This window comes from Lutjanus erythropterus, chromosome 3, assembly GCF_056507025.1.
Source record: "Lutjanus erythropterus isolate fLutEry1 chromosome 3, fLutEry1.hap2, whole genome shotgun sequence".
In the NCBI taxonomy this organism is placed as follows: domain Eukaryota; kingdom Metazoa; phylum Chordata; class Actinopteri; order Lutjaniformes; family Lutjanidae; genus Lutjanus; species Lutjanus erythropterus.
The window spans coordinates 12,391,633-12,405,629 of record NC_139319.1 but is presented as its reverse complement, the minus strand read 5'-3'; the positions used below and the strand labels follow the sequence as shown (position 1 = coordinate 12,405,629).

Below are 13,997 nucleotides of genomic sequence, written 5' to 3'. Positions count from 1 at the left end.
GAGCCGATAAATATCTGTGACTATTGCAGAGTCATTTGACCCGAGACAGAATCCTGATTGCACTCTTTTCCTCTGAGGACAAGAGCCAGATATTAGTGGGTGTTAGTGTGGTTTCTGTCCAGTGCAATAAGGGATAAAGTGCTCCGTGCACACGATGCAGAAATTCTTATCATTTTAATTAACTGTTGCAGCTATCTCCACCCGAAGGAGCCATTATGTAGCTAACTGTTTTAGCACGTGGGCTTGAATGTAGCATGAATCCAAAGCATAAAATTAAACTAGAGAAACTGCTACTTTAGATTATGCAAATCAAATTATTGTATCCACAATACAACAGATGCTGGGCAAAAATAATCCTGATTAAAAGAATGTACTTTCTCAGCTGGAAATCAGTTTTTAGTCATAAAATCTACATAGAGAATTGCCACTGATTGCCAGTGCCTCTGCTGTTTTCTCACTGGTCAAACTGGCAGTGTTACAACTGACCCAGTGTTACTATAGTCCCCAGTCTCCCCTACTGTAACTAAATGTGTCTTAATGGGTATTTTTGAATGAATCCAACTAAGAAATGGTGATGGAGAAAATGTGTATCAGACACACAATTCACTTTTTAATTAATTCATTAGACTAAGTGGGATTTATCAGCGTGACAAATAATCAGATAAGCTGAAAGCCAAAACAGAAACACATATAGGCTAATAATCACTTTCTCCTTCAGCTGTTGACTCCGCCCCCCCTCAGCAGCTCTGTCAGTTCTCCGAACGGAGACAAGTAGGCAAGAAAATCAGGTCTTTACTGTTTTTTCTACTTTTTCTTTTTTGTCTTCTTGTGCGCCCCTATCAGGGTTGCGATATTTCCGATTATCACCTGAAGGCAGCAACAGCATGCAACTCCACCTGAGCGGCTGGAGAAGAGAGGAGCGAGGCAAACCATAGCCTACAGCTCCACTGTATCAAGCCACCAAGTGAGATGACTCTGAGCGGATCGGAAGAAAAGAAGGCTCTGAAGAGGGACTGAAGAGGAGGAGGAAGGTGACGGATTCTCACAAACAGAGGAGAAATGCCCGCAAAAAAATGTTTATTTACCACAAACTGACAGGATTTATTTGAAAGTGAAGTTTGGAGCTTCAGCCGGCGATCATCCAGCTGGTCTGGTGAGTAGCTCTGAGTAAAATTAGAAGCGTTTTGTTTCTAAAAATGACTCCTAGAACTTTGTTCTCAACTCGAAGCATCTTTTAAAGGGCAATGAGGAAAAGTGAGTGTTTCTATCCTGACTTGTGCCAAACATCCAAATGCGCAAATACGCACGCTTAGCGCACTCTCACACGCACACGCAGACACACGGAAAGGAGCAGCAGTACAAGTTGACAAGTTGTCAAGCTGCATGCAGCAGCTCAGGCTTTTCTGCAGGCGCACCAGCTGTAGCGCTGCAGTCCGGGCAAGAGCAGTGAGACAGCGCCATCAATCGCATAGCAGCCACACACTCCTAAGCTCCTGACTGTGGAGGCAACGTGGTGGTGGTGGTGCAGCTTTTGGACTGAGAGAAACAGTCAGCATGACTGTGTGAGGAGGGGGGTTGATGGGATCAGCGCCTTCGTGGCGAGTGTTACCTCCACCATCAGTCACCCTGCTCTAATGCCAAAATGCAAACCCCGACTGGGACGTGCGCGCTGCTGCTGGGCACTATATTTTCAGGCTATTAAAAAACAATTACATTAGTAAGAATAATGAGAAGAAGATAATCTGCAGAACTGATGCTAAAACGCACAACATGCACCAACAGGAGCGAGAAAATGCATTAACAAGCATTATTAGATCATTAATCATCATCAGGGATTCCCTTCATTCGCAAAATAAGAGTTTCTCCACCTTTTTCATGCTGACAGCAAAATTATGATGTGAATCCGCGGGTCATTTTTCAGCACAGCGAGCATAAATTATTGTCTAATTCTAACTGTCTTTATAGTGTTTGTTTGCTTATCACGGGCTTGAGGTCAAACTAAACTCACCTTTTTTGTTTTTCACAAAACAGCCTCGTCACGGCACATAAGTGGTTTGGACTGCAGCTGTAGAGGTGGATATTGGATTAAGGTTAGTCCCATTTGGGCAGGACAGGGTTTTACCCTTTGTAAGGAAATCTCAGGGGACATATCCCACGTGTCGTCCCATAACCTCAGGAGAACTTTGTTGTAGGTTATTTCAACGGAATGATAAGCAAAGAGATAAAATACATGCAATGGAACTATAATTCATGAATGAAAAAATCACACAGGGAGTAGAGCTGGGCAATATATGTCGATATTATATCAAATATTGTGATACGAGAGTTGATATTATCTTAAATATGATTGTATTAATATTTGTGAAAGTGTTCTTAGTCATTCCTACAATATGACATTGCAATTTCAATGTGATTTTGTCCATCTGCCCAGCCCTATTAGAGAATTTAGAGTCTGTTACCTTAGAGAAAATGTGTATATCTAGTGGAGCCATACTGTCAGTCAACCTACATTATCAGCCTGATATTGGCTTGTCACCATACTGGTCTGTATTGATATCGGTGTGTGTGCTGTCTGATATGTGCCAATGTGGCAACTTTTTTTTTTTAAACAGAACATAATGTTTTTTAGTTTTAGCTTTACAGGCAGGACTTCATGTAGGTTATATTTAACAATTTTCTTAATTCAGGTTTAAAAATACAGGTTAGTGTTTTAATGCCCTCTCATTTTGAACAATAGCATTTATTGTTAAACTGTAAACTATCCTCCCTCCATTTCATATCTTTGTCACAAATAGTAACAACTTAAAAAATATATGTATTCTGTTTCTGTATGTATTCCATATGTATTCTATATCCAATGTATCATGGCCAATACTAGAATTTTTTTTACTCCCTAATACCGAAATGGGCATCATCCCCAAATATCCCTAATATAGATATATATCATATATCCCAAAATAGCATAAAAATATTGAGATAATAGACCTATGTATAATCCCAGAATTACACCTCATGCGCACACTAGCCGAACTGGTCACAATGAGATATATGAAGAAAATAATAATAATACCACATAAAAGTTTTAGTGACATATAATTTTGTTAAAGAGTGACTATAATAAAGAAAATATTTCCTTGTGGCTATTTTAAGTGATGCTTACGAGATTTTGGATTAATGCGCTTTAGTTGCGCGCAGCCTTTTGCCCATTTTCATTAAATTTTCGACCGATATCCGGTGCAGGCGCAGTAAATGACCGCGGTCGCACGTTCAGAGCGGAGAGGTTTTATCCTGCTACCAGTAAGTAGATCCGGACGTGCGCAGCGCGGAGAGATACCGGGCAGCTCGAGTGTGGGAGAGAGAGGGAAGCAGTGAGTGGAGGTGGGGGGGGGGTTTGGAAAGAGAGAGGCTGCCTGCCGCTGCTGCTGCTGCTGCTGGTGGTGGTAGATGGAGTAACGGAGAGGAGACAAGTCCACGTACTACCATGCCGAGATTTGGACTACATAAACTACATGAAAAACCTCCGAATATACGAGACTAATAAAAGAAGAGGTACGTGAATCGTTGTTTTTCTACTCGGCGGTGGTTTTTTCAGTCCGCGGCGGTTGAGCTCCGGCATCTTTGTAACGTTTAAAAAGTTGAGGTAGCTTAGGTCGGCTATTGTGAGCTGCGAAAGACGCCAGTCTCGGTCGCTTTCTCCGTGAAGTTTAACCTCAACTAAACAACTGTTTTCACGTCGGGTTTGATAACGTCAAGAGGTTTAAAGTTTATTATTCTGTCTGGCTGTAGTTTGAGAGTGTTTGGTGTTGTGTTGCTGAAGAGTGGGTCGTTTTCTTTCTTTTTTTTTTTTCCCCCAGCAGATTTGTGCTCAGCGCTCGGCTGCCGTCGCCTCATGAAGTGAATGGCTTCAGTTGGGGGATGGGGTTAGAAATGAAATAGCTCCTAACTTATTCTCTTCAATTTTGTGGTTTTTCTAAATGAAAGCAGGTAATTAGGTGGAGGCTGCAGAAATAAAAGAATATAGCAAATGCTAAACCTGTGTTGAATGTGTAAAATAAACTACAAGTTTTAGTTTTACTTGGGTTTTTTTTTCTCTCTCGCTTTTTTACAATGGTCGCACACAAGCAGATGGTTCTTTTGTACCTGCAGGCTATAGTTTTAGATTTGAGGTGACTTTAGCTCGACTCAGTCACTTATTAACCCTACATAAAGCATTAATAACTAAACCCTGCTCGGGTCATTTTGGCACGCCAAAAGTAAATAATGTAAGGTTTAGGGAGAGCAGCGCTCCTGCGCAGACATAGCAACGTCTTGCTTTTATTTGTCTTTGTACGGACTCCCACGCAGCCCGACACGCTGTAAAGCGGCTGTAAACCAATGAATCTGCAATTTTAAGGCAGTTTCAGACTCATCTCCTCTGTGGTTTGATCAGGGATTTTAGCTCGATGAGATACAAAGGAGAAATCTTGTGCTTGGTTAACCTGCTGGTGTTGCAGGCAGAAAGTCCAGAATATTTCTAAGTTATTATAGTATTTGTTGCTGCTTGTGTAAATTAGATTTTTAAGGCTCAGAAATTGAATTGCATGCATTTCCATACACAAGTAAGACATAGCAGTATTTAATGTGCAGTCTCACGTTAGAAATATTTTTTGCATCAACAAGGAAATAAAATATTTACATGTTTTAATATTTGCCAGTTCTTTTCTCAGAGCTCATTAAGACGATGTGGATAAATGAGGCTCCTCTGTGATGGAGTGCACAGAGTTGGCATCTGGTATTGTGCAGACATGGGAGCAGTGCAGGCTTAGATCTCGTCACCTGACGCACTGCTCTGCTTTATCTTATTTCCACATGCATCCTATTTAACCATGTATCGGCACAGGCATCGCTTGTCGTGACATTTAAAGGGGTCTGGAAAGTGCACATTGAAGAAAGGGATATATAGCTGCAGCAATTAATTGATTATTAAATGACTATTTTAAGGTAGAATCACTAGGGTTTGTCTGAGCTGTTTCTAAACGCATCAGCAAGATAGTTGATTGTTGAGGCTCATTCCCGGGATGTCAAAACAGGATGTTTTGGGTTGTTAAAACGTCCAGAGCACAGCAAAATAGTGACAAAATAAGAAAATACTGGCAGAAGGCAGGATCTCTGTAGACTCAGACACCACCACACACTATTAGTGGGTCATAAGTGATGACTTAAAGAGATTATGTTTACATTCTGTGTTTGGAAAATGTTGCATATCATGTCTTTAAATTAACCGCCAACTATTTTGATAATAGATTAATCATTTTGATTCATTTTTTAAGAAAAAAAAGTCAAAATTTTCTGATTTCAGCCTCAGCCTAATGGTCATATTAAATGGTTTCTTTACTTCTCCGTGACAGTAAACTAAATATCTTAGGATTGTCAACAAAGTAAGACATTTGACAAACATATTTTCTTTCTTTCCAGGTGGTTCTGTGAAGAACACGGTACGATAATGGGGAAGCACTTGGTTTCACTGCTCGTGCTGCTCCTGCAGCTCCTCTGTGGCTGCGCAGGGAACCAAAGGATGATGAGGGCCGCCTCCATGCAGTTCACCCACCCTGTTTACAACGCCACCATATACGAGAACTCTGCTGCTAAGACTTACTTAGAGAGTCACACCAAGATGGGGATCTATATCACAGACCCAACATGGGAGATACGGTACAAAATCATCTCTGGAGACAATGAGAACTTGTTCAAAGCAGAGGACTACTTGCTGGGAGATTTCAGTTTTTTGCGAATAAGGACCAAAGGAGGCAGCACTGCCATTCTGAACCGGGAGGTTAAAGACCACTACATGCTGACTGTTAAAGCATCAGAGAGGGGTACTAATATTGAGTGTCGCACTAGAGTTAAGGTGCAGGTACTGGACACCAATGATCTGAGGCCTCTCTTCTCACCCACATCCTACAGCATCTCTCTGCCGGAGAACACAGCCATACGCACCAGCGTGGCCAAGGTCACGGCGACGGATGCAGACATCGGTACGAATGGAGAATACTACTACAGTTTTAGAGAGTGGACGGACATGTTTGCAGTTCATCCAACAAGCGGTGTGGTGACACTGACCGGCAAACTTGACTTCTCTGAGACGAAGCTGTACGAGTTGGAGATCCTCGCGGTGGATAGAGGGATGAAGCTGTATGGCAGCAGTGGCTTCAGTAGCATGGCCAAGCTCACGGTGAGGGTGGAGCAGGCCAATGAGCATGCACCTGTAATCACTGCTGTAACTTTGGCCCCCTCGGATGCAGACCACGACCCCACTTATGCTATCGTGACAGTGGAAGACGGCGACCACGGACCAAATGGAGAGATAGCATCGTTGAGTATTGTGGCCGGTGACCCTCTTCAGCAGTTCAAAGCCGTGAGAACCAGCCCCGGGAGCAAGGAGTATAAAATAAAAGCAGTGAAAGATGTAGACTGGGACAGCCAGCCTTTTGGATATAACCTCACTTTACAGGCGAAGGACAAAGGCAGCCCCCCTCAATTTTCATCTGTTAAATTGGTACATGTCACTTCGGCACAGTTCAAAGTGGGCCCTCCTATCTTTGAAAAGGCCGTTTACAGAGTCAATCTGAGTGAATTTGCCCCTCTTCATACACCTGTCACTATGGTAACAGCCGTTCCAAAGTATCCCCAGCTAAAATATGCTTTTAGACATAAATCTGACAAGAACAGATTTACTATCAATCCGGATACCGGATTAATCAGCACTGCAGGGCCAATCAATGCTGATTTTGCTCCCCGATTTGAGCTAGATGTGATCACCACTGACAAAAAGGCGGCAACAAAAGTGATAGTTGAAGTGATTGATGTGAATAACAATGCACCTGAGTTCCAGCAGACGTCTTACAAGGCCAGTGTTGATGAGAATGTGCCCACAGGGACCAGCGTGGTTACGGTTAAAGCCACTGATCTCGACAGAGGCGAGAATGGCTACGTGACCTACAGCATCACCAATCTGAGTCCTCAGCCGTTTGTCATTGATTACTTCTCTGGTGTAATCAGCACCTCAGAGGTCCTAGATTATGAGCTCATGCCAAGGATTTACAATCTTAAAGTCAGGGCATCAGATTGGGGATCCCCTTTCCGGAGGGAGGTTGAGGCATCAGTCACCATAACATTAAATAACTTGAATGACAATAAGCCCTTGTTTGAAAATGTTGACTGTGAAGTGACTGTGCCCAGAGATCATGGCGTGGGAGAGCAAATAACAACAGTGTCTGCCATAGATGCTGATGAACTGCAGCTGGTACGGTACAATATTAAAGCTGGGAATGATCTTGACCTCTTTGAATTGAACCCAAACTCTGGTGTGCTCTCACTGAAGCACACTCTGAGTGAGGGAGAGGCAGCTAAAGTCTCCCTTCATAGTTTACAAATCATTGCGACGGACGGCGAGCACGAGACTCAGCCAATGTTCATGAATATAACTGTCATCACGGCACGCAAGCCTGTCCAGTTAAAGTGTGTGGAGACTGGCGTCGCTACCATGTTGGCTGAAAAGCTGCTTCAAGGCAGCAAAATCCACACGCAGACGGAGCCGGATGACAACTTAATGGACATTCACTCAGTCAACCGGTACTCTCCCCAGTTTGCAGAGTCCTTCCCCAGCGTTATTGAAGTTAAAGAGGACCTCCCCGTCGGCGCCCGGATTGTTCATTTAAGTGCCACGGACTCGGATAGCGGCTTCAATGGGAAGCTTGTGTACGTTATTTCAGGAGGAGACACTGAAAGCCGCTTTGTAGTAGATATGGAGACCGGTTGGCTTTTGGTTTATTCTCCTCTTGACAGGGAAACGACAGACTATTACACTCTCAATATCACAGTTTATGATCTTGGCATACCGCAGAAGTCCTCATCCCGCCTCTTGGGCGTTAAGATCCTGGATGCCAATGACAATAGCCCTCAATTTTTGCAAGATTCATATTCAGTTGAAATAAGCGAGAGCACACCTGTTGGGACGGAAATTATTCAGGTGGATTCGACAGACAAGGACCAAGGGGATAATGGAGTCGTGAAGTATTCAATTTTGGGAGGCACAGATCATTTCACGATCAATGAGGTGACCGGTGTAGTGACTGTGACAAAGCCATTGGATCGTGAGCTTCATCCGGTTTACGTCTTGAAGATCGCGGCACGTGATCAGGCTGTGAACGAGCCTCAGTTGGTGTCCACAGTGCCCCTTAAAATCACCTTGGAAGACGTGAATGATAACCCACCTAAATTTGTCCCGCCTAATTATCGTGTGAAGGTGAGGGAAGATCTTCCTATCGGTACGGTAATCATGTGGCTGGAGGCCCACGATCCCGACATCGGACCGTCCAGTCAGGTACGATACAGCCTTATTGACAATGGAGACGGGAATTTCGAAGTCGACAAACTCAGCGGTGCTCTGCGAATCGTGCAGAATCTAGATTACGAGACCAAACAGGTGTACAATCTGACGGCAAAAGCTAAAGACAAAGGGAAGCCCATGTCCTTGTCGTCGACCTGTTTCATTGAGGTGGATGTGGTGGACGTGAACGAGAATCTGTACAGGCCTTTGTTCCGATCTTTTGTTGAAAAGGGATTTATAAAAGAGGATGCACTCATTGGGACTTCTGTGATGACTGTGACAGCGGAAGATGAAGACGGAGGACGAGATGGAGAGATTCGATACTCCATAAGAGACGGATCTGGCCTGGGGATATTTACCATCGACGAGGAAACTGGTAAGTCTCTCTTCTCAGTGCTACTATAGAGCAGTGTGATGCTTTTGTTACTTTCTGAAATAGTCGTGCATCAGCTTGAAATAATTTGCATGAGGAAAGTTTTATGCAGCTAGAGTTTATTCAGTCATGTCACTGTGTGGAACAATGAGGTAAAGGAAGTCTTCCAGGAGATTGTTAAGGTTCCTGATTCCAGTCATTTTTCTTCTTTGGGGGAACTGACGGCAGGAACAGATGGACCAGCTGTCTCTCAGACCTTTGTGAACATTCCTGAGTAGTTGCTGTGGTATTAAGGAGATTCTGTGTGATTTCACCTCCTATTTCTGCAGTTATACTCTCACTGCAGAAATACTCTTGAACTATTCGAAATGTGAAAAATGGTCATATCTGTTGGATTCAAGGTTAAAAGTTTTTTTTATAAGTGCATTTTTCTGCCTTTTTGTACTGAAGGCAGGATTTGCTTGCTTATTATTTTGAAGAAAATATGTTAATACTTGCCCAGCTGCCCAGAATGATTTTAACAGCTGACTCAAATTAGCTCAAAATAAGCAGTCTGGAATTCCAGGAGTTCCTGCCCAAAACCTAGCAATCACCTGATTTGGATGTTTTGGACTTGGCTGGCTGCCCTCCTTTTTAAAACTTGGTAACCACATTCTCGGGTGGCTTAATGTGACTTTTTTTCCCCTATTTGAAATTAAATTTCTCTCAGCATTATACATATTTAATGTCTAAATGAGGCAGTGAAACTTAATGCATAATACATTGATTTCTCTTGGCACATGTAACCTCAGAGGTTCATATCTACATAAGAAAGTTAGAAATGCAGTTTAATAGTCTGCTGCTGACTTTCGCTGTTGTAAAAGTGCTTTAAATCTTTAGTTTAACGAATCAGGTATGTGTGAATTATTCAGGAAGTTGACAGGAAGTCTTCTCAGTGAACCTGTTGGGAAATACATTCTTCTGCCTGGTAAAATTTTGCATGAGGAGATGATCTTTTATGAGGCATCTGTCCTCCAGGGCTGTGTGTCAGCTGTGTGGAGTGTTTGTGATTGTTTCTGTGGTAGTGGTTGGATATTTGATTTATAATAAGATTTTGTTTTATGAACAGTCATGTTGTGATATTTAAAGCTTGAGCTACTGACTGTCTCTGCTGTAGTGCAAGAATTCCAAGTGCTGCTCTGTGTTGTTTTATTGCAGTTTCTTCATATTTATGCATTAATTTGACAGCAATGGAAGAAGTTTTAAGATAAATTGCAGGACTGCAGTGTTAGTCCTGATGGGGCCACATGCAGCCCAGCAGCCAGCCCGTTTCTAACTCAAAATCCTGTGTCGGCTACAGGCTCCGGGAGCCTGGTCTGATCTTCTACTTAATCCCAGAGGCCTATATTAAGTGATTATCAGGAGGTGCAATGATAGGATTGTCCTGGGTTGGGTCCTGTTATTATGGATTACATCTGAGGTCAGTAGACAACTAAATGCAGCCAAGGTGGTAATGCCCCTCCTATCATTTCACTAGACGAAGGGTGCGGTCGTTAAGGCTACCATATGCATTTAGAATATTTTGCTTCTAAAAGGAAAATATAAGCACGGGTGGGTGCGCACCCCGCTATATACTCATTGCTGCAGCTGCATGTTGTGAATGTTAACCAGAATGTTTTAAAAATGGTTTAAAATTAGAAAACAAATGAAAAAGTGGTGCGCGGAAACATGCCAGGAGCCACACACCTTCAGTTATGGAATTTGTGGGAAGGAGGGAGGGAGGACTGTTCAAGTCTTTTCCTGTTTTACCCGACGCTTGTAATTCTAAACCCATGCAGTTCTGTTTGTTAGGAGCACATCAGCATATTGCATGGTTTTGTCTGGGTTGTAGTGTTTTGTTTGCTCTACCACCACCGTATAAATCACTATTCTTTTTAGATATTCCTCTTACAGTGGCATCCACAACAACACAGTAACAACAATACTACTTTGTGGGTAACAAAGTGTTGCTGTGGAAAGCATCAGGCTCTCTGGTGGTTGACGCATGAAGACAGCGAGTGATTCTCACAGAGTAGGTGTATGTAGCAAATGTGAACAAAGGTTGTGTTTTAGAGCAGGCAAACAGGCCGTGCTTGCTTCCCACTTGACTGACGTTCCCAAACCACAAAACGAACAAACGAGTTATTTGTTTGTGAGAGATAGATTACATTAAAAAGTGGCGTCCTTGATTGCTGTTTATTGAATGCCACCCTGCTCTCATTTACACCGATTCAAGAAAAAACCCTTGTATGCAAGCCACGTCGTCTTCTCCAGATATGGTTCCTTTTCTGTCAGGCTGCTGAGGGAGTCCATGGCAACTGTTTGCCCAGACATTCTCTGTGTTATTAAAAACTCTGTGGTCACTGGCTCGGTGCCACCTTCATTTAAACTTACTCTTATCAAGACTCTTTCTTTTCTGGGCCCCTTCCCATGCTGTAGACCAAATTTACCATTCTTTGGAAAATTTGCTAAATGTCAAGTGATTTTTGACTGATAGGGACCTAAAAGACCTGGATAAACAAAACTGAACTTTGATTTACTAATAGCTTTTCAAGTCCTTATGTTTTACAACTTTGAGATTCAGCAGAAACGGAGCAAGTTGGACATGCTGCTGTTGAGAATTAGCTTTTAACCCTTGTCTATTCATCTAACCATAGAGAAAATAAAAAAACATGTTAACATCTTTCTTCTCCCTGGTTGGAATAAATATATTGTTACTGCAAGTCTACCCCATGTGGGGGTATAGCTGATGTATCACAAATGAGTTTCCAGGAGGGACAGAAATATTTTGGTAGCAAACAGAACTGGTTACAAACCTTAAAAGATTTTAGAAATATTAATATTGTTCCCACGATCTTTAAAGTTTCTTGTTTGTTGGTGGTTGGCAAACTGGAACTAGTTTTTCTGTTATATTTCTGGCATATCGAACAGAACCAGTGTCAAAAAGTTATATTCAGATTAGCCCTAATGCTTTGGCACGTGTAAACATGTTTTATTGGATCACTTTGTTTAGTGTACATGTAAACAGTTAAGTTGTAAATTCTAATCAGTAATATTTCAATTGGATTGAAGAAGTATTGTCCATGTAAACATAGTTTAAACACAGTTTGCGAGAGGCTTGAGATCCAGACACTGTAGTTCCTCCCCCATTTTGTGCTGAGGAGAAAGCATATACTTAACTTCTGAGGGCTTGTATGCCATAAGTGGCTGGCTCCAGCCTTATATGTTGGGGCCTTAGAGGTCAGCCGATATGGATTTTCAAGGGCTCATGCCAGTTTTGTGCGCCAAGTGTGGCAAAGGGCCGATGTAATGGCATTTTTTAAAAACCCATTTCCTTTTTAGAGAGGCTTTGCAGCTGGTGCTCTTAAAAACAATTTTTAAAGATGCGAGCCCTCCCCTGTTGGACACACAGCCTCAGCTGACAGTGTGGCTGTAGTGTAATCCAAAAGAGCACTGCGAACTGTATGTGGGTCAGTAGTGAGGAAAGTTGTGAGGATTATAACTCCTCGTGCAGCGCGCACAAATAAATATAGCCGGGGAAGTATGTGCCTTTACAGGGTCAACTACACTGAACCCATCTGAGGTCAGACTCCAGTGCTAGTCTAAACAGACAAGCAATAAAACAATACAAAGTCTCCACTCCTCACCTGACTCACATTCATCCTGACACACCTTACAGGCAGCAACTAACAGATATTGTAAATGAGTAACGTCTTTTCATCTCCTGTCGTCTGGGATGACTAAGGAAGATTGTGCAAAACAGGAAGTTGGGCACTAATTGATCACAAGCTGAGGTAGACGATTGCAATAATATGAAAAGAGAAAAGTATGAAAGCAACCCTCACAAGATGTCTTTTTCAGCACTTTTAGATTTACCAGTGCATGACTTGTTATAGGCTAATGTTGAGTGAAAAATATAGTGTGGGTTTGAACTGAAGGAACTGGGACATTGATGTTCGTGGCTCTACTTTTGCACACTAGCCAGGAATCTGCGGTCAAGAAGATCTGTAGCCAAACACTGCTACCAAATTAGCCCTAGAGCTGCAATGGGCAATGTGTTACATAGTTCAGGAGGTAAGAAAGAATGATAGGCTGTGTTTAGGGTTGGATACTGCTCATAGTGTAACCAATACTGGCACCAGTACCTTGAACAGGGTAACAGTACCCAGTGATAGCTTTTTCGGTACTTGTTGTACTTCAGTACGCTCTCTGTACAAAAATGTAATTTCAGTTGTAAAAGGTAAGTCCAAACTTCTCAATTTCAAAATTGTTATTTATTTAGATAATTTTACACCACACAAAATAAAACCCCTCTTTACCTTCCTCTCCCCCCACAAACCCGTCCCTACAACCTCCAGCCTGTCACAGACTGATGACACAATCTGTTACCAAGGCAAAGTGTGAGAACGCTGTCGTGTGTCTTGGAGTGTTTCCTCAGGTTAAAGGTGTTGCCCTCGCCAGCTTTGCGTCTCACATTACGAGTACTGCAGCGAGTGTTGTCTGCATTGAGTTTTGAAATGTGTAACTTGAACAAGCTGCAGCAGGGGTGATGTAGTCTTACTCTCTCCTTCTCTCTACGCTCTCTATACTCTAACTTACTCTCTCACCCAAATTAGCGCTACAGAAATTTGGCACAGATTGATTTAATGTGAATGCGAGTTTGGTAGTAGGGCTGCACGATGTGGTAAAGTCATATTGCAGTTTTGACTGAAATTGTGTTTGGGATATGATTAGTGGAAATGATAAGTTTTGCATTACAATTTTAATGTTCGGTGAAAAAAAAAATTAAAATCGTGATGATGTGGTATTTATTGAGGTCTGTACCAAGCAAACATCTGGAGAGCAAGATTTTTAGGCAATGTCATCTATGCAGCTCAACAGTACCTCATTATAATGCTGTTTTCTCGTACATTTTCTTATTTTAAAAATAACAATTTGGTTCTGTTTCTGCGATGTTCATGCACTCGGCCATATTTTGATTGTGATTAATTGTGCAGCCCTACTTTGTACCCAACCCTATCTGTGCTTGACTGAAAGTAAAGAGTTACACTGCTGTTTTATACCCATATTTTTATACCTAACTATGTAACTTAAGTAGATATTGAATTTCATTACATACATACATGTGTGTCCTTAAGGTGTAGTCTGTCTTAGATCAAAGCTACAATATGTAAAATATCCACATTAAAATGTCTTCAAACGCTCGACATATGTTGTTATATTTTGTTAAGTTCTGTA

At 42.2% G+C, this 13,997-nt stretch overlaps 1 protein-coding gene across 8 annotated transcripts in view; it reads left to right on the top strand.

Annotated features, from left to right (window-relative positions):
- The first annotated feature begins 1,136 nt into the window (after nucleotides 1-1,136).
- The window catches only part of fat1a (FAT atypical cadherin 1a), a 103,530-nt gene continuing 90,669 nt past the window's right edge, over nucleotides 1,137-13,997 (top strand). For 3 of the 8 annotated variants that reach the window (XM_084715052.1, XM_084715049.1, XM_084715054.1), the window contains exons 1-2: nucleotides 3,400-3,549; nucleotides 5,455-8,744. In XM_084715052.1, coding sequence (XP_084571178.1) covers nucleotides 5,483-8,744 — 3,262 coding nt within the window. In that variant the 5' untranslated portion in view covers nucleotides 3,400-3,549; nucleotides 5,455-5,482. Of the gene's footprint in view, nucleotides 1,154-3,398; nucleotides 3,550-5,454; nucleotides 8,745-13,997 lie in introns of those variants that run through there. The other 5 variants (XR_014769831.1, XR_014769830.1, XM_084715053.1 and 2 more) reach the window with 3 other exon arrangements.